At 34.8% G+C, this 22,469-nt stretch overlaps 1 protein-coding gene across 1 annotated transcript; it reads left to right on the top strand.

Annotated features, from left to right (window-relative positions):
- Positions 1-2,106: 2,106 nt before the first annotated feature.
- On the top strand, positions 2,107-22,234 carry LOC136032171 (glycerol-3-phosphate phosphatase-like). The gene is made up of 6 exons (XM_065712359.1): positions 2,107-2,245; positions 7,978-8,138; positions 11,416-11,553; positions 14,409-14,616; positions 19,019-19,160; positions 21,945-22,234. Exons 1-6 carry the CDS (start codon positions 2,155-2,157, stop codon positions 22,135-22,137), a joined length of 933 nt encoding a protein of 310 aa, XP_065568431.1. The 5' UTR covers positions 2,107-2,154; the 3' UTR covers positions 22,138-22,234.
- The last annotated feature ends 235 nt before the right edge of the window (positions 22,235-22,469 follow it).

Genomic DNA, 22,469 nt, shown 5'->3' with positions numbered 1-22,469 from the left:
ATATATCTTTTAGAACTGCTTTAGAGCTTCACCACCACTTAGAGGGAGAAAAGGTTCGCTAACTACCGGGATTTCCTCGGAACCAAATGCTATCAGGAAGGAATTTAACAAAGATTCAGGCATACGGCTTAGACCATCTACTGTACCCGTTAACATTTGTGAAATGAGCACTCAATCTTCACGGAGAATCTGGGTATGGAACACTTTTATTTCCAAATACCCAACCTGGCAAAATGACCGTTTATCTTTCCCTTGTCTGCCTTTTCTTCCAGCATGGAGGGTAACTCCTGTTAATTTATGCCTCCGTCTAGTTGCAGAAAAGAAGGAAAATATTCCTTCAGTAACAATTCAAGCGGAATTCCAAAATATTGGAGTGACAAAGTTCCACGAGTTCTTTGGAATTTATACAGACGGCTCCGTATAAGCAGGCAAAGCAGCTGCTGTGGCTGTCATCCCCCAGCTAAACCTTCACATTTCGAAACTGCTTTCTGACGGCCCCTCTGTCCTTATGAGTGAAATTACTGCAATATAGGGGACTCTGAAGGTGGTCCACGCAAACCTTCGTCCCACGAAAAAGGCAGTTGTGCTCTCAGACTCCTAGTCATTTCTACAAATTATCAAGAAAAATCCATTCTTAAGCTATTGACAGGGATACCCATTGGTTGTGAGAATTGATAATAACCCTTGCCAAGGAGGGTATAGAGCTAGCTTACTGGCAGGTCCTCAGCCACTAGAGAATGCGTTTTAACGAGGAAACTAACCAACATGCAAACCAAGCAATCCAGAAGTGTTCTGGAATCGGCCAAAACTCAGTATCTATCACCATTAGTGATTCCCTGAGACGTAGAAATTGCAAATTACTTCACTATAGACCGGTGAAGCTCTTATTTAAGGACCGGAAGGATAACTTGTCCTTTCTGAGGATTAAAAACCAACCAATGATTTCATAGGAGGAAAGAACACTGGTGAAAAAACACCAAAGCCCTTTCTGTCGCAAATGCGCATCAACAATAAAAACTATTCAGCATCTTTTGCTTGAATATCTAAGGTCAGCAATAATTTCTTCTGAGCTGAAAAGAACCAAAAAGAAGTTGGGATTATAGGAAAATATTAAACTGCTGCAAGATGCAGATCTCTGAGCCCAGGAAGAGAGATAAATCTTCAAGAGGATCATTGACTTCTTCCAAAGTCTCGATATTTTACAAAAGAAGTCCTGCAACTTGTAAGAAGATGAGTCGACAATAGAAGGTCCTATCGCAAGACCCGTAGGGGTATCTGCCAAGTTTAATCTTAAATTGCGGGGAAAAGGTAGCAGTACCTTGCATTTCCCTTGTTTGACACTTATGAAAAAGTCAAATTGGTTTTCTTTCCCCCTTGGAAGAATATAAATTCAATGCTATGGAGAAGAATAAACCAACTTTTAAGCCATAAGGATTTATAATACAGTCTAAGTGCTATGTAACGAAGAAGAAGGAGAAGGAAAATGCAAGATAGACTGTCTCTGACTGAATTAAGCGCCTGGGAACTAGATGAGGCCAATAAAAACAACTTATATGAATTCACAAAAGTAGGGGCTAGACATGAACGATCAGACAAAAACAAATTATAGACGAAAATAGGCAGGCTTTTAAAGCACTAGTTGCTACCAGTCCACTCCATCCTTCAAACTTGGTTCAATTTAAAAGACCCTGTTTAAAAACAAAGTTATAGAAATACAAGTAAACGATAAAATAAAACGATCCTATTCTTTTTTTAAATAAAATGATTCTAGATTTTTATTATCTATAATTGAACCTGAGCTTTCATTACCGAGAAGTTCAGACATGCACAATTCTTTCCTGGAAAAGGAAAATACAACATTGCCTGTCTCTGAATTAAGCATCTGGGTCCTCAACGAAGTCAAAATAAACGATTTATGCAACTTAAAAACTAAAGGGGGGTGTATCCCCCTCACACCTCCTTCGAGCCACAACTGTATCTGAACTCTCAATATGGTTTTGCGCATTGTTTAATTGCATTATGTGCGCATCTCAAGGCAAGGTTCCGTTCAGTGAAAGAAAATTTAGGGGGTTTTCTACTAGCTAATCAAATTTCGAGGACATAAGAGAATGCGCAACCGTGGAACATTTTAGATAATAAATTTAAAACTAGAAAATGTCCTTGGCCCGTTCATTGAAAACCCTCTCCAAGGAGGAAATCAGAGCTTTTGTTGCTTCAATAGATTATGTTTTAACAGATTGTGATGGTAAAACACATTGTCTGTCTGAAAGTTTTTCTTTTTTTTTCACCTGTAGGCCTTCTACAGGCAAAAGCTTTAGATGCAGTATCTCAGAGAGATATCTTTATGTTGCTTATTTGAAGATATTTCTATTACTAAGGTTTGAATTAGATAAACATACCACGCAATTCTTTTTTTATACTGTTTCCAAATATAGCCCAATAAGGTAAGAAATCAGTATCCACTTGAGCAAAATTAGGTAAAACTCTCACATCATGTTACCGATTAGGAATTGAGAGAAATTGTATTTTAAAAAGCTCCCACAAATTTGTTTTTGAAATATTATTTTGCTATTAAGATTGATTAAATTTCTGAATAAGCTGCAAATGGCAGTATTTCAGTAAATTCTAGTTAGCCTAATTGACTTCTTGCTATCACAGAAAGGGTTTATGCTAGGAAAATGAAACTTTCAGGAATATGTCTACAGGCTAAAATATGTCCTTCCTTCTCCCTTTAGAGGGCCCTGAAATTTGCCTACATGACAGGTCTGAACCTATTGAAATTTTCACAAAACAACATTTTACCTTAATTTTCAGTTACTAGTTGCTTTTTCTCTGCTTTTAGTTCTGAAAATGCAATTCCTGTTATTTGAGTAGAATTTTGAGCCATATCAATGTTTTTTTTTCTTCAAAATTTAGGAAATGTATTTGTAGCCTATATATTTAAAACCTTATAAAATGGGATCAAGCAAAGTTATGAAACTGAAAATAATTTTAGGTAAAATTCTAGTTAATTGACTTCTTGCTATCTCAGAAAGAGTTTAGGTTAGGAAAATGAAACTTTCAGGGATGAATATACAGACTAAAGTATGTCCTGGGAAGGTATTTTGAAGCAACTAGATCCACTCCTTCTCTCTCTAGAGGGCTTTGACCTTTGATGACCTTTAAAAATTTGTGTGTTATAAAAGTGAAACCTTGCAAAATATATCTTCTGCTTAATTTAAGTACAACAAAATTGTTTTCAGCTTCATAACTTTGCTCAATCCCATTTTATAAGGTTTTAAAGATATGCCAATACATTTACTAAATTTTGAAAAAAACAAAACAAAACAATGATATGGCTCAAAATTCTACTCAAATAACAGGAATTGCACTTTCAGAACTAAAGGCAGAGAAAAAGCAACTGGTAACTGAAAATTAAGGTAAAATGTTGTTTTGTCAAAATTTCAATAGGTAGGCTATAGACCTGTCATGTATGCAAATTTCAGGGCTCTCCAGAGGGAGAAGGAGTGGATATTGTTACTTTAAAATACCTTCCCAGCATATACTTTAGCCTGTAGACCCATCCCAGAAAGCTTCATTTTCCTAACCCAACCCCTTTCTGAGATAGGAAGAATTAATGAAGAATCAAACAGTAGCCTATTTTAAATTTTATGTTTGCTTGATCTTTGTCAAATAAGTAACCATGACCATCTACCTCCATTTTATAAGGTTTTAAAGATATGCAAATACATTTCCTAAATTTTGAAGAAAAACATTGATATGGCTCAAAATCCTACTCAAATAACAGAAATTGCATTTTCTAAAGGCAGAACTAAAAGACTAAGAGCCAAGGGTAGAGAAAATGCAGCTAGTAACTGAAAATTAGGGTAAAATGTTGTTTTGTCAAAATTTCAATAGGTATAGACCTGTCATGTAGGCAAATTTCAGAGCCCTCTAGAGGGAGAAGGAGTGGAGGTGGGTACTTTAAAATACCTTTCCGGGATATACTTTAGCCTGTAGACCCATCCCTGAAAGTTTCATTATCCTAACCTAAACCCTTTCCAAGGTAGCAAGAAGTCAATTGACTAGAATTTTACCTAATTTTGTTGTACTTCAATTAAGCAGAAGATCTATTTTGGAAGGTTTCACTTTTATAACACGCATATTTTTAAAGGTCATCCAAGGTCAGGGCCTTTTAGAGGGAGAAGGAGTAGAGGTAGGTACTTCAAAATACCTTCCTGGGACATACTTTAGCCTGTAGACCCATCCCTGAAAGTTTCATTTCTGAACCTAAACCCTTTCCAAGATAGCAAGAAGTCAATTAACTAGAATCTTACAATATTTTTTCACTAGATATATGTTTTAGAAATAGCTTATGTTTAAAACTTTTGGCTAATATGGGCTGTTTTGTGTACCTTTAAGAGCTGAAAAAATAATTTGCCCCAGAACCCATTATATCAAGAAATTATATCAAGAAAGAGCAGAAAAAAGGCATCAACTGGTGTATTCACTATCTTTCTGGCTAAGTTAGCCAAAAATTTATAAATTTATTGCTATCTCCTCTAGAATAGAATTTAACAGTCTATCATATTTTAGTGGAGAATTCTTCATCTAAAATAGCTACAATAACAGTCTTATCTTACTCCTTTGATGATTCTGCTGAAAAGCACTTTGAAATAGATTTAAAGTTCTGTTTACTTGTCTGAAATGGGTACTACTTTTTTTTATTCATTGGTATTAGCCTCTGTAAAAATTCAGGAGTTAGCCACTTCTAAAGGAAACATGTTAATAAATTAAAAAAGGTTGTTTTTTTTTTAAAACATTTTTTTGGCATAATAACCAATGGTGTGTATAGTGCAGGTACTTATTTCCTGATTGTCTGCTGATGGCTAGGAATGTGGTAAATGTATCATAGTTCATATAATTGACTTATCAACAAAGTGAACATACCACTTGATGCCTTTTTTATGCTCTTCACAAATATAATAATTGCTTCTATTTCAAATTCAAATTTAAGCAATTTTGACCTAACTTAATTTAACTATAAATAATTTTGGCACTAAGAAATTGAAGCATTATTTTGCCAAAAATGATCAAGAAATACAGCACTAAGAACATATAGTATTATTTTGTCAAAAATAGCTTGATAACTCACACTTTAATTGAAAATTCATCATTATTAAGAGCTTGGAAAGTGCTTAAATTTGAATTTGCAATGGAAGCTATTATTATATTCATAAAGAGTATAAAAAAAGGCATCAAGTTGTATGTTCACTTTATTGGTAAGTCAATTTTATGAACTGTGATACATTTACTGGGAATTCAATTTGTGGTTAAAGGTAAATCATCTGATACTTTTTTTTATTTTCCCCCATATTCCTCCATGCACCCATTTAAAGCTTGGTTTACTCTGGCTGAGGTTGCAGAGTCATGCCACTGACCTCTGTTCCAAATTTAATCACCAGCAAGACTAGGACTTAAACCAATGTCCTCAGGATTTCAAGTCCAGCATGCTAACTGCTTGGATAGAACAGCTCAATTTTAAGCTCTTTCCAAATATGGTTGCTTTTCTGACAACACACCCTATTCTTTGATGATGTAATGTATAATTCTAATAAAATATTTCCCTATTATGCCAAATTTCAAGGAATATTATGTCTTCTCTGTTAACCAGTTTTATTGCATTATTGACCTGGTGAAAATCATTCTGCCAAGATGTTTCAAGACAGTTTTTGGATAAAAATATTGTTTAGAATGATATTAATTTTGATAACCATGTAAGGAAACATAATAATCTTATTAATAGAAATATTGTGCATATTGTAAAGTAATAATTTTCTTGTTTTATTGTTTTCTCTTAGTTTTTTTATGTATTCTAGCTGCCAAGCTAGATGTAGGTAAGGGGGTGAGGGCAAGTACCCTAGGAGGGACACCCCAGGATGGCAAAAGAAGCTAAGTAATAGATTAAATTTTGTAAAAGAAGGACTAATTCAGCATTTGAAAAGACACATAAAAGTATTTTAGAAATTGATGGAAAATATGTCCTGACATACATGTCTAATGAGACTTTATTTCATTTAATCAGTTGCAGTAAAAGTCAAACTTACATCATTACTCCATGTTGAAACAGTTTTGAAATAAAACTTGTAAGCTTTAAGGTGCAGAAACTAACATTGATTGTTCCCAGGCAAAGTAAGCATAATCACATTATTGCCTAGAGTTTTGTTTAATTTACATTTAATGCCTAGGCAACTCAGTGTCAGTGAAAGAGATGAAATAAAAGTTATTTTACCAGCTATAAGACTGCTGTAATTGGTACTGTGGCTAGTCTTAATTGATGGATAACAGTATTAATGATCCTTCAATTCTGGGCATTAACATTCATATGACAAATATTAAACAGTTTTTGGTAACAAAACTGTAATTAAGGAGTGACTCTGCCCCTCTAAAAGTCAAGGAATCCCAATGACAGTTATACCATCAGGTTCAAATTATCAGAGAACCATGCTGTAGAGGCTTTCAGCTCTCATCTGCAAAAATATGGGATTTTTTTGTATCATAGATGTATGTTTATTTTTTAATTTTTTTTTTACCCTGGAGTGATTGTCTTAAACTAGAGGTCCTAGATGATCAGGAGAAGGTTCTCTCTCTTTGAAAAAAAAGTAAAGTTCTAGATCTTTTTCAGTGATCAAAAACATTGGAGGGCAACTATTCTCCATCTCAAACCCCTTTTTCCCCAAAGTTACCTGATCAGAATTGTGAAATAGCCTCTTTGTTAAGCATAGTTGAAAGGTCTAATAACTCTTGCATCTTGGGATGATATCTCTGTCTCCAATCCCATAACCCCTGGGGATAGAACTAAGTTATTGAAGTTTCAAGGGGAAATTTGTCAGAATTTTTCTACAAAATTATTTGTGTTTGGCTTTCTTTCTCTTTGGCAACTCTTGCATGTGGAAATCTGAGATGATTGTCTGGCTGAAATCTTCAGCAGGTTTGAAAATCCATGCTTGGAATTCCTGAGGATTTTATACTGGAAAATTGTCCAAGGGGAATTTTTGGCAGGAAAAAATCCAATGGGGGGGGGGGTTTCTGGGAAAACTTTCCCACTGTAGAGGAATTTCCAACATGATTTGAAAAAGGAGCAGAAATTAAATGAAAAACATGTATTTTTTTTAAATCGAAGTAGACTAAGGACATAAATTACCTATAAATTGTTTTGGGTGCCTGACTGATGACTGTAACTCAAATAGTCTTAGTACATATCTGCAAATTTTACTAAATTTCAATTTCAGAAAAAAATTCTGATTATATTTGTGTAAGGTTTCTTTTAACTAATGAAAAATAACATGTTTTCTAAGGGAACTGTGATAATATGAAAACAATCAAAAATACCCTAGGTTCATGTAGATACAAAGTTGCTGGGAAAGGCAATATTTGTTAGTTGCATCAGTGAGTAATTTTATTTGCACTTACACAATTTATAGGTCCTGGGATTTAAAGCAATTACTATCTAAATTACTAGCTTCTATTAACTTACTAGCTTTCCATGAAAGTCCCATGCTTTCTAGTTGTTGCTTGAAAAAATTACCTATTGCCTGATCAAGGCCATATCCAGAAGAGGGAAAGGGCCACAGGTTTACACCCCCCTCCAGCCCTGAAATTTTTGTCTGGCTTTTGTAAAAACAGAACAAACATGCATATAAAATAATTTTTGATGTATTTTTTAAAAGTGTTTATTTTGTTTATTCACCCACTCCCCATCCCCCCTGAACATAAATCCCAGATATGCCCATGTGTTTGACAAAATTAAAGGTCTTTTTACTCTATTAGCTGCTTGACAACTTATCTATAACAACCTAAATTATAATGAAAAGAAAATCCTGTACCTCTATGTACCAAGCTTAAAAATGTTAGCTTTAAAAATAAAACCTGTATTGTTAAATTCTTATAGCAAGATTAGGTCATAAATAAAATGTTCATTTTCTTATTTAATTTTAGGTGTACTTTGGAAAGAGTTAACTCCAATAGATGGCTCTGCTAAGGTTCTCAGTCTCTTAAAGTCCATGGGTAAAAAAGTATTCTATGTTACCAACAATAGTACAAAGACACGAGAAGAGTATGTCAGTAAATTTGAGAAATTAGGATTTTCAGCTTCCAAGGTATTTCTACCTACTCAAAAGTTACCCTTCCTAATTAAGAAAATCTACTGAATCTGACCTAAGGTCTGTCTTCTAAGAAACATATTTACATGAGGTTTGGTGTAGTTCTGTTCATTGTATTATTTTAAAAGCTTCTTTTATTGTGGAAGTTTCTGAATTTTGTCATTTAGCATCAGCCACAAGCTCTTTGCATATAAAAGCAATAATAGCTTTTTTAAATACTCAGTATTTCTCACTTTGACATTAGAAAATACTTTATAATCAGTAAAATACATTATCAGAGATCTTATGTCAAATTTAGAAGCATCTGGAACATAGTTGCATGGTCTATTAGGTGATTGCTATACCACTCAATAAGTCTAGTCACATTAAAAAAATAAGTCCATTTTCTCTCGTGTCAGTTATACTCAGAACCTATTTTACCAACAGGCTAAAAACCGGGATTGGAACATGATTTCATTGATTACATTCAGCTTGTTGTCTTGTTGTCTGCCCCACGAGCAGTGGGATGAAATTCCTTTACTAGTAGGTTTCTGAATGTAGTATTTTTATATTACAAGGAGAAACATTTAATTGCCACTAGGTATTGAATGCATTTAGTGTTAACATGCTATAAGAAGGTTAAAGGTTTAATTCTAATTGAATTAATAAAATTGAGAAAGTAAAATTCTTTTTGTAATAAATAAAATTGAATAAGTAAAATTTCAACAGTATAATATGTATTTTCATTTCAATGCTGTAATAACTGGAAAAGGGAAAATTTGTAATATAATTCGCTTTCAGAGAAGCGCCAGTGATGCACTAGGCTTTATATGTAGTAGGCTTTTTATAAAGGCTAGAAAAGGAGGCAGTAGATAAATTCTTGTTTGCAGTGAAACTAAATTTGTCATAAATGGTCTTGGGAAGAAATAAGGTCAAATTAAACATTTAATATATAATGATATCAACTGCTGAAAAGTCTGTTAGTTCAAAATTTGATTTTACTGTAATTTCATTTCTATTTTCGATGTTGTAATAAGTACATAAGAAAAATGTTTGTAATAAAGCGCCATTTTTAGTAAAGCTCCAATGACGCAGTAGGTTTTAAGCTTTTACCGTTAGGGAAGGAGGTAGTACATGTGCTCTTCTTTGAAGTGATTTTGTTTGTTTCAATCCTGATTTGCATATTTAATTAAAGCTTTTCTCGTTCTAAGGCTTATTTATTCACTTATGTTAGTATATGTTGCATGTTTTGCTATGATTGTCTATTTAATTTTTGTTTGTTTTGGGTTTCATTTATGCTTGATTTGCATATTCAATTTAAGCTGTATTCGTTTGAGATTTATTTATTCATTTATATATACAACAAAAGAATAAAAAAAAATCAATATGAAAATAGAAGAATGGAACTACAAGAATAATGCAAGAAGAGTAAGAAAACTAGAAACATTTTTTAAAGAGAAAACCGAAAACAACTGACCCCCCTACTGCACAAAAAAAACTGACCAAATGTATTTAAGCTACTCCAACCAAATCCAGGTAATAAGCATAATCCAAGTCCAACCTAATTCAGGTTAGATTTGAATTACTTTTAGTTTTAATGACAGACAATTCTGATTTTCGCCTTATTTTCTTCACTTGATTAGTTGTAATCCCCTTTTTCTTATTTTTAGACGTTTCTGTTCTTCTTTAATTTTTATTGGCATTGAACATGGCTTGTTTGATGCGTATTTTTTTATTAAAATAATTAGTATTCTAATTATTTATCTTCGCCTGTCCTTTTTCAGTGGCTGGTGTTAAGCCCCCTCCAGAAAATACCCCCGCGGAAAATAACCCCCTGAAAATAGCCCTCCATGGATCCCCCTGGAAAATTCCACCCCCACGCAAAGGACTAGTAGCCTACTGTCAATTTCTGATCCGAATAGCACAATCCAAAGTTTATGTGACCTTGAGGTAGATATGTGGATAAGGAAGGGGCAGTCCTTCTCCTGTATGGAATAAATTCTGTAATGTTATTGTTATTCGTAATAACAGCGTAGACCAGACATATTCCCAGAAATCACAAGGGAATAGATATCAATTTCGCATTATTGATGCGTTTTTTCAAGTTTATTTTGAAAAAAGAAGTATTCCCAGAAATCCTAAGGGAGTAAATATCAATTTCACATTTTGATGCGTTTTTTCAAGTTTCTTTTGTACTCCTCCCCTCTAAAGATCCTTATAATACTTCTTTTGAAAAAAGAAGTATTCCCAGAAATCCTAAGGGAGTAAATTTAGGGTAAGTAAACATAAGGGAGTCAATTTCACATTTTGATGCGTTTTTTCAAGTTTCTTTTGTACTCCTCCCCTCTAAAAATCCTTTGCTGGAAAACACTCTTTTGCTGCCTTTTTGCTGGGAAACTTTTCCACCAAGAATGGGATTACCGTTATGATTTTTAAAAAATAATAAGAAATTAAAGTCTTTTTCAAATGAAAGTGCGCTAAGAAATTTTTTTTACCCCAGACCATTTCTGTAAGAAATTTTCTGGGTGGAATTTTCAGCTAGAATGGAATTGTCTTGGGGGAATTTCCCTGGAAAGGGGGGAGGGCATTTTTTAAATAAACACAACTTTCCACAGTGGATTTTTTCTGTGGACCAAGAAATTTTTCAAGGGGAGGGGGTCGGATTTTGTTGTGCTATTAAAAGCGATCAGAAATTAAATTATAAAAAGTTTCTTCTGCGGAAAGTAAGGAGCAACATTAAAACTTAAACAAGCAAAAACCATCCTTTTTGGCCCCAGGCAAGAGTTCTGCGGAGCTTTCCAAAATGTATTGTCATATTCATCAATCCGGCCTAAGGTCCACACACTTTCCGTAAAAACCGCACAGGTTAGACCCTTACCAGTTTCCAGGAATAAGCTGAGATCAGTGGTATAGAAAAAAAAAAAACGGGACAAAACCAAAGTGTGGCTCTCGCAACACAGTTAGCAATAATAATAATAAGCAAGTTGTTTGCCAGCCTTGGAACGTAAATGTTGTAAATATAAAAGATAATTTGTATTAAAATGAGATTTTCTGTGGAACAGCTTTTTATATTTGTTGACTTATGACTGCATAGAGGGGGTAAGGAATTTTTTGTCCTAACCCTGAGATTGTTCCAAAATAGAAGTTGTATAATTGTGGCCTAACAATGAGCTTTTTTGTGTTTCTGGCCCCTCCCTAAAACTATCCACTGGCCCAAGTGGACTGAGACTGTATAATAATGGATTGAGTATTGATTTATCATCCCTGTTAACTAACGTGTCTTACTGTTATTTAGGAAGAAATCGTCGGCACTGCCCGTATTGTTGCAACTTATTTAAAGGACAAGAATTTTACTGGAAAAGCCTATCTTATTGGAAGTAAGGGTCTTGGCAATGAATTATCTGCTGCAGGAATCGACTTCTTTGGACTGGGAGTAAGTACTTATTTTTGTTATTTTCGCGGTAATGTTCCACTTCTATAACATCATCACTTTTACTAAAGGCATCATTACTCAAGCAGAGCGACGGAGGTGAGATTTTAGAAGGGAGAGGGGGATTGACGTGGGACAAAAATTGTTGAGGGTTTATGAAAGGCAATGTTGTTTAAATGCAAGGAAGTGTGTATTCTCCTTTCATTATGGATGATTAAATTGCTTCTCAGAAGAAAGAAAGTGTAAGTAACCTTACCATCATCAAAGATTATTTTAAGGCACCTTTTTTAAACTGCGCCTATTCTGTCCAGCAGTTTGGTAGAGGTACCATGATGCGAAACAGGACCGGTGTACTCAAGGATCCGGCGCAGAAATGAGAGGAAAATTCTTGAGCATTGCGATTTAAGACATGTAAACTTTTAAGGATTTTAAGGAGGGAAAAGATCGTATTTGAGTGTCTTAGAATATCATTAATATTTTAATGCAGTTTTAAATCATTTCAGATGCTAACGCTCAGTAATTCCATAGTACTAACCAAAATTACAGGAGGGATAGGGCAAGTGCAAAAAGCGAAAGGCTTCAAGAGAGTAACTGTTAACTCTAGGTTATCCATTGGGTTACTGCGGAGATTTTTATGTCATGTCTCTAAGACCGTTAGATCATTAACGCACTTCTATGCATCCAAGAAATCAACACCAAAGTTGTTCATCATTACTAGGGATAAGATTGGACTTAATAGCATACTTGGCAAAGGATTGGAATGTACGTGTAGCTATTTGACAACTTAGTTTCTACCGTAATACATATCCTAACCGAGCGGTTAGCGCACTGGACTTGAAATCTTGAGAATAGGGATTCTAGTCCTGGAATTGCACCATATTTGGTATGGAACTAGGTCATTGGTTTATCTCTTTAAGTTCAGCCAAGGTTGACCAAGCTCTAAATGTGTACCTTGAGAAATGTGGGGAAAAACAAGGGAAGCTTCGGATGATTTGCCTCCATCCACGTATTGTACTCCGGGCTGAAGACTGTGAATTAGGAGATTGGTACCTTTACAACGTAGACCATTGGTCAGCATGCGAAAAAGTTTAAGCTCTATCAGAGAAGAAAGTTGCAATTATTCTAATTACATAGGGGTCAATATGGAATTCATTTAATTGTGAAGTATGTAATTCAACCCTTGCTGGCAGTGGCTTTACTGATGGGAAGTAATTTAAGCAAAAGTACTGGAAGTACTTTTTAAGCTCAAAATTGTAGTTCTTGGGTTAAAGCACTAATTTCAGGGATTACTTAACGCCTAAGTAAAAGATCCCTTTATGCTTACCGCTTAATTACCCCGAAGCCCACAAGCACCAAGTGCTCGTCAGAACCATCAAGTACTTTCGTAGGTACATTGTGCTTATAAAACACCCCCTTCGATTTTTTTTTCAAACTTGATAAAAGATTGACTATGGAAAAAACTGAAGATTCAAAGTTAAAAATTTAATATACTGGAATTTTTTTTTTGAAATAAACATGGCATTTATTTTGACGGGAATTTTTAAAAAATTCAAGAAATAATTCATTAGGATCGCTCCTTAGATGCTGCTCAAACACAAATTGAACAGTTCAAACAGAAACTGTTCGAACACAGTCATTAAGGGCCATACAATTGTAACAGGAAACGTTTCTTAGCATCTAAGGATAGGTACTGGCCTCTAGTATGGCTTCTTTTGCGAACGTTTGAGGATGGAGTTTTTCACAGTATTAAAAAGACGGACTGTCCTCAATTCTGATGACGAAAAGTCTAATCTTTTTCACATGATTGTTTTTATGAGTTTTCAGAGGTCAGCAAGCAATTTGCCAAAGTCAACCTCTGCAGTTACGTAAGTTAGAACATAAACCCTGGACTTCTGGAGAGACAAGCAGAGGGAGCTTGTTGTTCTTAAAGACTACCTTTACGTATATGGATATGGAGTTTCAAAAAAGTATCTGTAGCTACCAAAATGGCCACTTCTTTGAATTTTTGTCATCTCTCTCTGCTTACTCTAATCACTAAGTTTGGCAACTCAGGTCATTGATTGTTGCATATGCCGTTGGTTTTTGTCGCCTCATTTGGCTCACTACGTTCGGTTACTTCGGCCCTCCGTCTTTGCAAATATAAAATAGTGCAATACAGACTAAGAGAGAGAGGGGGGGGGGAGATTGAGAGACCTTGAACTTGATATTCAAGGGCAGTTTGGAGGCTTAGAGTTGCCAACCTGCAGAGGCTGTAACTTCCATAAATAAATAAAAAATGACAATGAAAAGATAATCGAACTTCCTTGGTGCCATCTTTAAGTGTATTGTGTGTAGTTAAGAGTTTCTATTGTACAGCAACTATGACTGTATTTCTCTTATTTAGTTAATTGAAGTCTGTATTTTAAGAAGTGAGATTGTGATCTTTTCTCTTTTTGTTTTTTGTTCTTTGTTTTCCATTTTCTTACGAATATTTCTGAGTAAAGGATAATAATTACAGAAGAATCAACGATCGGCTGAATAAGATAATGTTAAAGATATTACCGTTCTATATTTCTCGAGATCGAAATGTATGAATATTATTAGGAAATACAAAACTGTAGCTCATTTCAATGCGATTTGTGTTGTGATTAGTAGGTGTAGTGGTAATAAGTTAAAGCACTTTAAACACACTAAAGGGTTTTAATATCTTTCTTAAAATTGACATGACTAAGCTTCATGTTGATCCTAGGACAAAGGGGCAATTATACAGCGGCCTAGATCCCAAAGTGAATTTTTTATTCTTTTTACCAGGGGGGGGGGGGGTGGCCTTCAGTGATTTTCATATAACGAGCCTTTCAATTCTATTCTTATCACTTTAGCCCGATCCAGTGCAGACTGACAATTTACCAGAAGTGTTCGACGCGAAGTTTGAAAAAGATGTCTCTGCTGTTGTAGTTGGGTTTGACTTGCATATTTCGTACCCAAAACTTCTTAAAGCTGCCACATTCCTTAGCAATCCTAAATGTCTCTTTGTTGCAACTAATACTGATGAAGTTTTTCCTGCTGCTTGTGATAACACTGTTCCAGGTATTTTGGATTTGTTTTTGTTTTTTCTCTGACCTTTTTTTCCTTCTTCTTTTTCTTCTTTTTACTCTTGGATTACGTGTAGTGATGACATTTCCGTGTTTGTGTCTATAAAAATGGGTTTGATTTTTCAGGCAACAAGGGTGTTCTTCATACTACGGAAATTGAAGCCCCCCAATAATTTTTATCGCAATTCTTTGAGCTCCCCTCTAAAGCAACCTTAGAAAAAGGAATGTCAGACTCATCCCCAACTCTGACTTAAGTTTAGCGAGAGCTGTTTAAAGAATAGTGCTGATCTTTTGAATGATTGTTCCTAATTCTGGTTTGCTAGAAGTGGAAAGGTACGAATGACAATTCTGTTGCCCATAAAGAATATAACGGTTTTACAATAGAGTAAATAATAAAAAACGAAAAAATGAAAAAAACAAGAGCTAACAGCTCATATGGCACTTGTGACGAGGCAAGAAGAGCTAAGAGCCAAGAGATCATATGGTATGAGCTCTAACAAAATTCTATGAATCAATAGATTGATTTAAAAAAGAAAATAAGAGGCTTAATGCTGGTCAGGATTTAAAATAAGAGCTCCGAGTCACGATGTCCTTCTAAATATCAAAATTCATTAAGATCCGATCACCCACTCGTAAGTTATAAATACCTAATTTTTTCTAATTTTTCCTCTCCCTTTAGCCCCCAGATGGCCGAATCTGGGAAAACGACTTTGTCAACTTAAATTGTGAAGCTCCCTGACACGCCTACCAATTTTCATCGCCCTAGCACGTCCAGAAGCACCAAACTCGCCAAGTTCCTGAACCCCTCCCCCCAACTCCCCCAAAAAGAGCAAATCCAGTACGGTTTTGTCTATCACTTATCAAGGACATTTGCTTATTCTATCCACCAAGCTTCATCCCGATTCCTCCACTCCAAGTGTTTTCTAAGGTTTCCCCCTCCAACTCCCCCCAGTGTCAAAAGATCTGGTCGGGATTTGAAATAAGAGTTCTGAGACATGAATTCCTTCTAAATATCAAATTTTATTCGTAAGATAAAAATACCCCAATTTTCACGTTTTCCAAGAATTCCGGGTTCCGCCTACAACTCCCCCCCAATGTCACAGATCCTGGTCGGAATTTAAAATTAGAGCTTTAAAGCACAAGATCCTTCTAAATATCAAGTTTCATTAAGCTCTGGTCACCCTTTCGCAAGTTACAAATCCTTCCAATTTTCAAATTACCCCCCCCCCCCCCCCAACTCCACCAAAGAGAGAAGATCCGGTCCGGTTATGTCAGTCACGTATCTTAGACAGGTTTTTATTCTTCCCATCCAGTTTCATCCTGATCTCACCGCTTTAAGTATTTTCTAAGATTTCCGGTCCCCCCCCCCCCAATTACGCTGGATCCGGTTGAGATTTAAAATAAGAGATCTGAGTTACAAGGTACTTCCAAATATGGAGTTTCATGAAAATCCGATCACTCCTTCGTAAGTTAAAAATACTTCATTTTTTCTAATTTTTCAAAATTAAACCCCCCCCCCCCCAATAGAGCGGATCCGTTCCAATTATGTAAATCACGTATCTAAGACTTCTGCTTATTTTTCTCACCAAGTTTCATCCCGATCCCTCATATCTAAGCGTTTTCCATGATTTTATGTTCCCCCACTCCAAACTCCCAGTTTCACCAGATCCGATCGGGATTTAAAATAAGAGCTTTGAGACACGATATCCTTCTAAATACCAAATTTCATTGAGATCCGATCACCCGTTCGTAAGTTAAAAATACCTCATTTTTTCGAATTTTTCAGAATTAACTCTTACAACAGAAGGAAGTATTGACTCCTTACTTAAAACATTGAAATGCGATCTTTCTAAAAGTGAAGCTTACTTTCAACAGTAAAAAAAGCTTCCCCATATAAGTTTCTTCCTTAAAACCAATGTAACTGACCATACTGGCTTAGGACTAAGCAGCAAGGACTTTGTAACACTCTTAGGTGTTTGGTTAGACTGTGATCCGAACTTCAGTTCACATGTATCTAATATGGTTAAATCTGCTAGCTTTTTGGTAGAATTCTCGCCTCAAATTAAAAGATTTAGTATCCTTGTGACTACTTTAAGAACTATTTCTTATTAGCTTGACGTTTTCCTTATATTGTATTGTGCTGATCTTGAAAAACGTAGTTGCCTTCTTGCTAGTTTGGGTTTGAAGCTGTTTTTGTAGCTCCTTGTATTAATTTAGCTTAATTTTTTATTGACCCTTTGGAATCCCTTTCTTGAGCTGAAAAGTTGGAGTAAAAGAGGTAAAACAGGAGCCATAGACCTTCGTCTGCTGAGTTCTGTCAGCTATTAAATAAATAAAAACAAGTATCTTTAAAAATAAAAGTTAAAAAAAGAGAAATTGTCCTATGTAGTATGTAGAGGACGCTTCCCCTCATATATGTTTATCTTTCCCCTCCTAGTCTTTACGCTAAAGTTTTGTTATAGCTTTTGTGAAAGTATTTTAAATGTAAGAATACAGCAAGTCGCCACTTGGAATTTTTTTTTATTTACCGATTGCTTATCAACATATTTAAACCGTAAATCCTATTGGCCAAAACAGAGACAATGAGGCCTAATGCTCCTGTAGTATTGTGACGAAAATACAAATATTTTATCTTGTTGTTTTTCTGTTAGAGCATCATTTACCGAAGCATTGAGACAAAAAAGGTCAAACTTTAGGGTAAAGAGAGGGTTTGGCATAGGATGTAGCAGCACCCCTCATATTAAGGACAATTTTAAGTTGTTTGACGTTTTAAAGTTGTTCTTTATTTTCGTTAGATTTTTATATACCTTCATTTTTGCTATCATGTTATGAGTTATCCCAAATGTGGGGAAATATGATTAGATGTGCCACCCCCTCCTCAGCCTCTCAATCCTGTTATTAACGCTGAAATCTTGTCAATTACCTTCACAAGTGTTACTTTCGTGTTTTCACTCAGTAAGTGTAAGATAGTTGGATTACTTCAAAATATCCTGAAAAGGCTATGTAATGAGACTGTCAAATTTTAAGCAATGTATGCTATTTAGTATGAGCATAAACAATTCAACAGAATTTGTCATGAATATTTTAAGATGCGTAAAGCACACGTAAAATATGAGTGATTTGGGATTCTCTAAGAAAATCCAGTTTTAGACAAGTGAAATTTAATTCATAGTATAATTTTTTTTTCCAGCTCTGAGACCCTAAGAAGAAACTCCAAGGGAGGTGGGGGAATATCCCATCCTAGTGATAAAACCATTCTGCCTAAATTAATATTTAGCCTATTTTGTTAGGGTTTTTGTTTGTACTTATAATTTTTGTGGTGTGAATCTATGTTTGACAGCTGCATCATTTTAGAATAAAAAATGTCATATTTTCTTACCTATCACCTCTCGAAAAATGACAATATTTTATTAATTTAAACAAAGTAAAATGAATTTTCACAACCTTGTGGTGTGGCCCATTGTTTGGTTTGGAAGGAGGGTCAATGGCGGGACTCAAAGCCTAGCAAATAGCCACTACACTTCTCGACTGAAGGTTGACCTCCTGAATGAAAGGTTGCAAAGAATGTTTTGCGGGAACTCGCGGGGTGTAGTTGGAAGGTTGGCTACGTTGTAAAGTTTGGTGCACTTCTTTTCCTTTTCCTTGTTTTCGGCTAGATCTAGCGAAACCATACCAATTTTCGAACAGTCCTTGCCCCAATCATGACTGATTTACCCAACTATTTATAACGTAGTTACGCTCCTGCAAAGTTGCTCTGGGGAAAATGAATTCATCGAACACTAAGTAATTTCTGAGACCACACTGGCTAATCATGATCAAACATAAAAACATCGGTCATCTTATTTTATTTTTGTGTTTTATTTTAAGGTTCGGTTTTTATATATTTATTAGTTTTATTCTGCACTGAGAACGGGCAAGCATAGGTCTTGACCGAATAATTTTTTCACTGGCTGTTTATTGTTCTCATTTTCTTCCTTTCTTCGCGATTTATATTTGATTGAACACTAGAGCACTCTTTGAAGCGGAATAATTCATTTTCAGAACATTTGTCACTTGCATATTTTTGTTTTTGTCCCGATATTATTGATTTGGCGTTTTTCTGAGTTTTGTATCTTCGTGTTTTACTTAGCATTCATAAAAAAACCTAATAATGTCAGATATTTTAAGAAGATTTGACACACGAGACAAAAAAACGCTTTTATCGACTCAAACAAATCTTGTTTGTTAAAAAAAGTTTTTATTTACTTTTTATGAAAACAGACGAGATTTTGGAGAAATATTCGAAATTTTGGAGAGACATCTAAGCCTAGACCCCACCTCATTTATCCTCACTTATTTACCATTTATTTGTTTCTGCCTATATAATATTAATTGTTTTTGTTTTTTTCATTTAAAAGGTACTGGAACACTTGTGGCTGCTGTTGAAACGTGTTCACAGAGGAAAGCTCAAATCATTGGTAAACCGAGCACTTTGATGTTTTCTGCTTTGGCCAAGGAGCATAATATTGACCCTAAGCGAGCAATTATGATAGGTGACAGGTAATAATAGGATTATTGTCATCACCAGGGGTATTTTTTTCTTTTATTTAAGTTTGTCCATTATGTAAAACACTAGTATTGTTTATTTAAGTTCTACAAATTTAGTTATATTTTTTTTATTAATTTATTATCAGAACTCGAAAATATCGACTACTTTCATACTCTTCTGCTTTGTACAAGAGGTATAATATTAAACGTAAACTTAAAATTTTGAGATGCGATTGGCATTGATGATATAACGCAGCATATCAGCTTCGTATGCTTCCATAGTCTTTGCTAAGCTTCGTTTCAATTGCCGTTATCTTGGAACGCTGTACAACACTCTTGGTTGGAGAAAACTCCCTCTACAATAATTACACTATCAGCTCTTCTTCTTCATTTTTATTACACATTTGTTAGTATTCACTTTTTTAAGCTTTAATGAGTCGGACAGACATTTCGGGAGGGATAGGGGTTCAACCTCCTCCCCTGGATAAGGCCTCGAATGACAGTGATTTGTTAAAACTTGGGTAATTATGTAAAACAGTTAGACAGGATTAAAAAGGAAGAATCCGCCTGGAATTCAGCTCATACACTATAACTAAAAGCCTCACATAAACCTAGTGCTGCTTTGAATGCTTAGGTTAAGATGTCGAATTGCCGCTTGTGAATTTAAGATCTAAATCACTTATGTGTCAGTAAACGCTTGTGTTCTTTTTATTTATGTATTTTTGGATTGTCTTTCGTCCTAGAAAGTATCCGCTGCGCTTTCTTTCTTTTCGCAAAATGCCTACTGAGATATCCCTTGTGACACAAAATTTGAAGGTCATCAATAGTCTTCATATTGCAGATCCTACTATATCTGCACCTAAACTTATAGACAAATACAACCAGAATGTTTCTAACCATGCTTGGAAACAACTCCCTCTACAATAATTACCCTGTCATACTCTTCTTCTTCACCTTTATTACGTGTGCGTGTGTTCTTTTTTTTTTTCTTCCTTTTTTCGAATTCTCTTTCGCCCTAGAAAGTATATTGCTCTTTTACCTTTTTTTTTCGTAGTGCTCCGTTATTTTCTTTTTGTATGAAAATGTGTTTTCAGTGAATAATACTAATAAAGCGATACTCGTTGCTGTCAATAACTGTAATGGAAAAAGCGGTTTTAGATGGGATAGCCTTCTGTCTTTGCACTATTTAAGACTGAAGACCCGTGGAATTATATTAAAAAAAAATACATTTTTTATTTTTCCTCTGTATTTTATCGTCTCTAAATTTTCTGTTTAGAGTTTATTTATAGTTCCCTGTTAGAGGGAGCTAACAAATTTTCTGCAAACATCTTCAGCACAAACTCGGACAAAAATCAACGTTTCTTAACAAAATACACAATTCCACAACAAACATTAAGGTAACTCCTTAAATGATTTTGATTTTTAACTAGTTTACGTCTTCACTTTCGTACTAAGAAATAAAAACATGAAGTCTCTGTTTTTAAGTTGGTCATTCACCTAATTTAGTACCCATTGTCCTGCGGCTGTAGTTTCAAGTTGACCATGAAGGGGGGCGTATTTCTGACATTTATTTGGCTGTTATGACTGATACTGCGCGACCGTAGTTAAAAAGGTTGACCTAAATAATTTCTTAGGCCACACCGCCTTTCCATATACAAACATAAGTAGGACAAATTAGGTTGCCTCTCCTGCTTATGTTTATTTGGGTGCTAGTGTATGGTGAACGTTTCCATAATAGCGTTTAATAGCCCATGTTCACTGCACTTTTTGTAGTCAATTACAGACAGTTGAATTTTTTGTTTCTGGCCCAAATCTCTTGGTGTATAATTGCAATTATGTGTCCATACAAAATGGACACTAATTATGTGTCCATACAAAAAACAAAATAACTATCTAGAGGTTTATTATTATAAAAACCTTAATAATAACTCGTGATTATGTACTTGCCAAATTCCCCTTTTCCTCTATTGCCGTTTTTATTCTATTTTGATTTACTGGAATGTTTTTGTAATTTAATTGTTAAGTTTACTGATTTGCCCTTTATCTTTGATGATTTTGCTTTTTTAATTCCTTTTAATTTTAAGTGTTTGACTTATTGTATTGTTTTGAATTTTTTTTCTTAGCTTTTACTGACTTATAAAGCGAATTCGGCTCTATAGAGCTTGTGATAGTCTTTTGAAAATAAATATTATCTTATCTTATCTAGAGGTATGAAGCTATATTAGCTTTTGGCAGAATATTTTAGAAAAATGACGGATGCATCTTCTCAAAGACAAGAGATTTGAACGCTTAATGTGGACACTATTAAATGCTCAATTTTCATTGCTGCGAACAAGGAGCATAGAAAGAGAGGATAAAGGGAAGAAGGGGGGACCATAGGAAGGGAGGATAAATACTTGGATTGAAAATGTAATTTCAAGCTTGGATAGTGTCAATGGCAATGGGATCGTAGCTTCAAATTGTCGTTGAATGTGCCGGTAGGATGTACCGCCGCCACGACTTATATAAGCTAAATATAAAAGCTGTGAAACTTCATGAAGATTATGGAGGTTCTGAGTTATGTTCATTTGTTTGAATTACACGAATATTAACTTGTTTCATGGTCACATGTTTTTTACGTGATATATGATAATGATTTAATTTTGTTGATCTGTGATATTAACTGCAAAGATCTTTGTCAGAACCAAAAGTTTTAGTTTTGAATCAGTTGCTCTTCTTTCATTTATTTTTGCACTGTGCTATTGTGGGTACAGCACTCTAGGTAAGAGTGATGATTTTTCTTTCCTTTTTTTTTAGAGCTAAAAGTGACATTTTGTTTGGTAAAAATGTTGGAATGACAACACTTCTGGTTTATACTGGAGTCAACAGCAAGGAAGATGTTGAGATGTGGCAAACGTCATTAGATCCCAGTGATAAGCTGCTTATCCCTGATTACACCCTCGATTCACTTGGTGATCTTTTACCGTTACTGGAAAATTTAACTAAATAGTCTTTAGTCAAATTATAGTCTTTAGCTAAAAGTCTTATGATGCCAAAGCTACAGCATGTTTTTTCTCTTTAATCGAATAAATGTTTCATGTTTAGAAGTTTTCTTTTTTTTATTCAAGTTAGAAAAGATTGATTGACACTAGTGAAGAAAAGACGTTTACAAGTGTCTGTGGGTAGATGGCTTTATTAAGTATTCGTTCCCAAGAGCAGCAGTTTCTTGGAATATTCGTATCATACTGAGTAATTCATAGGCAGTATATTTTTGATTGAAGACCATCTACCTCTAATGGAAGATCATTTTTTATTAGAGGTCCTCACCAGATTTACCACATA

This window comes from Artemia franciscana, chromosome 10, assembly GCF_032884065.1.
Source record: "Artemia franciscana chromosome 10, ASM3288406v1, whole genome shotgun sequence".
Classification (NCBI taxonomy): domain Eukaryota; kingdom Metazoa; phylum Arthropoda; class Branchiopoda; order Anostraca; family Artemiidae; genus Artemia; species Artemia franciscana.
This window is presented reverse-complemented; position numbering and strand designations above follow the sequence as displayed.

What these genes read in the sequence shown, in the direction of transcription:
- LOC136032171 (XM_065712359.1), top strand. Translation starts at nt 2,155, where the DNA reads ATGTCCTTGGCCCGTTCATTGAAAACCCTCTCCAAGGAGGAAATCAGA. An exon ending in TAGGATTTTCAGCTTCCAAG is followed by an intron (nt 8,139 to 11,415) that starts GTATTTCTACCT and finishes ACTGTTATTTAG; the next exon opens with GAAGAAATCGTCGGCACTGC. An exon ending in TCGACTTCTTTGGACTGGGA is followed by an intron (nt 11,554 to 14,408) that starts GTAAGTACTTAT and finishes TTATCACTTTAG; the next exon opens with CCCGATCCAGTGCAGACTGA.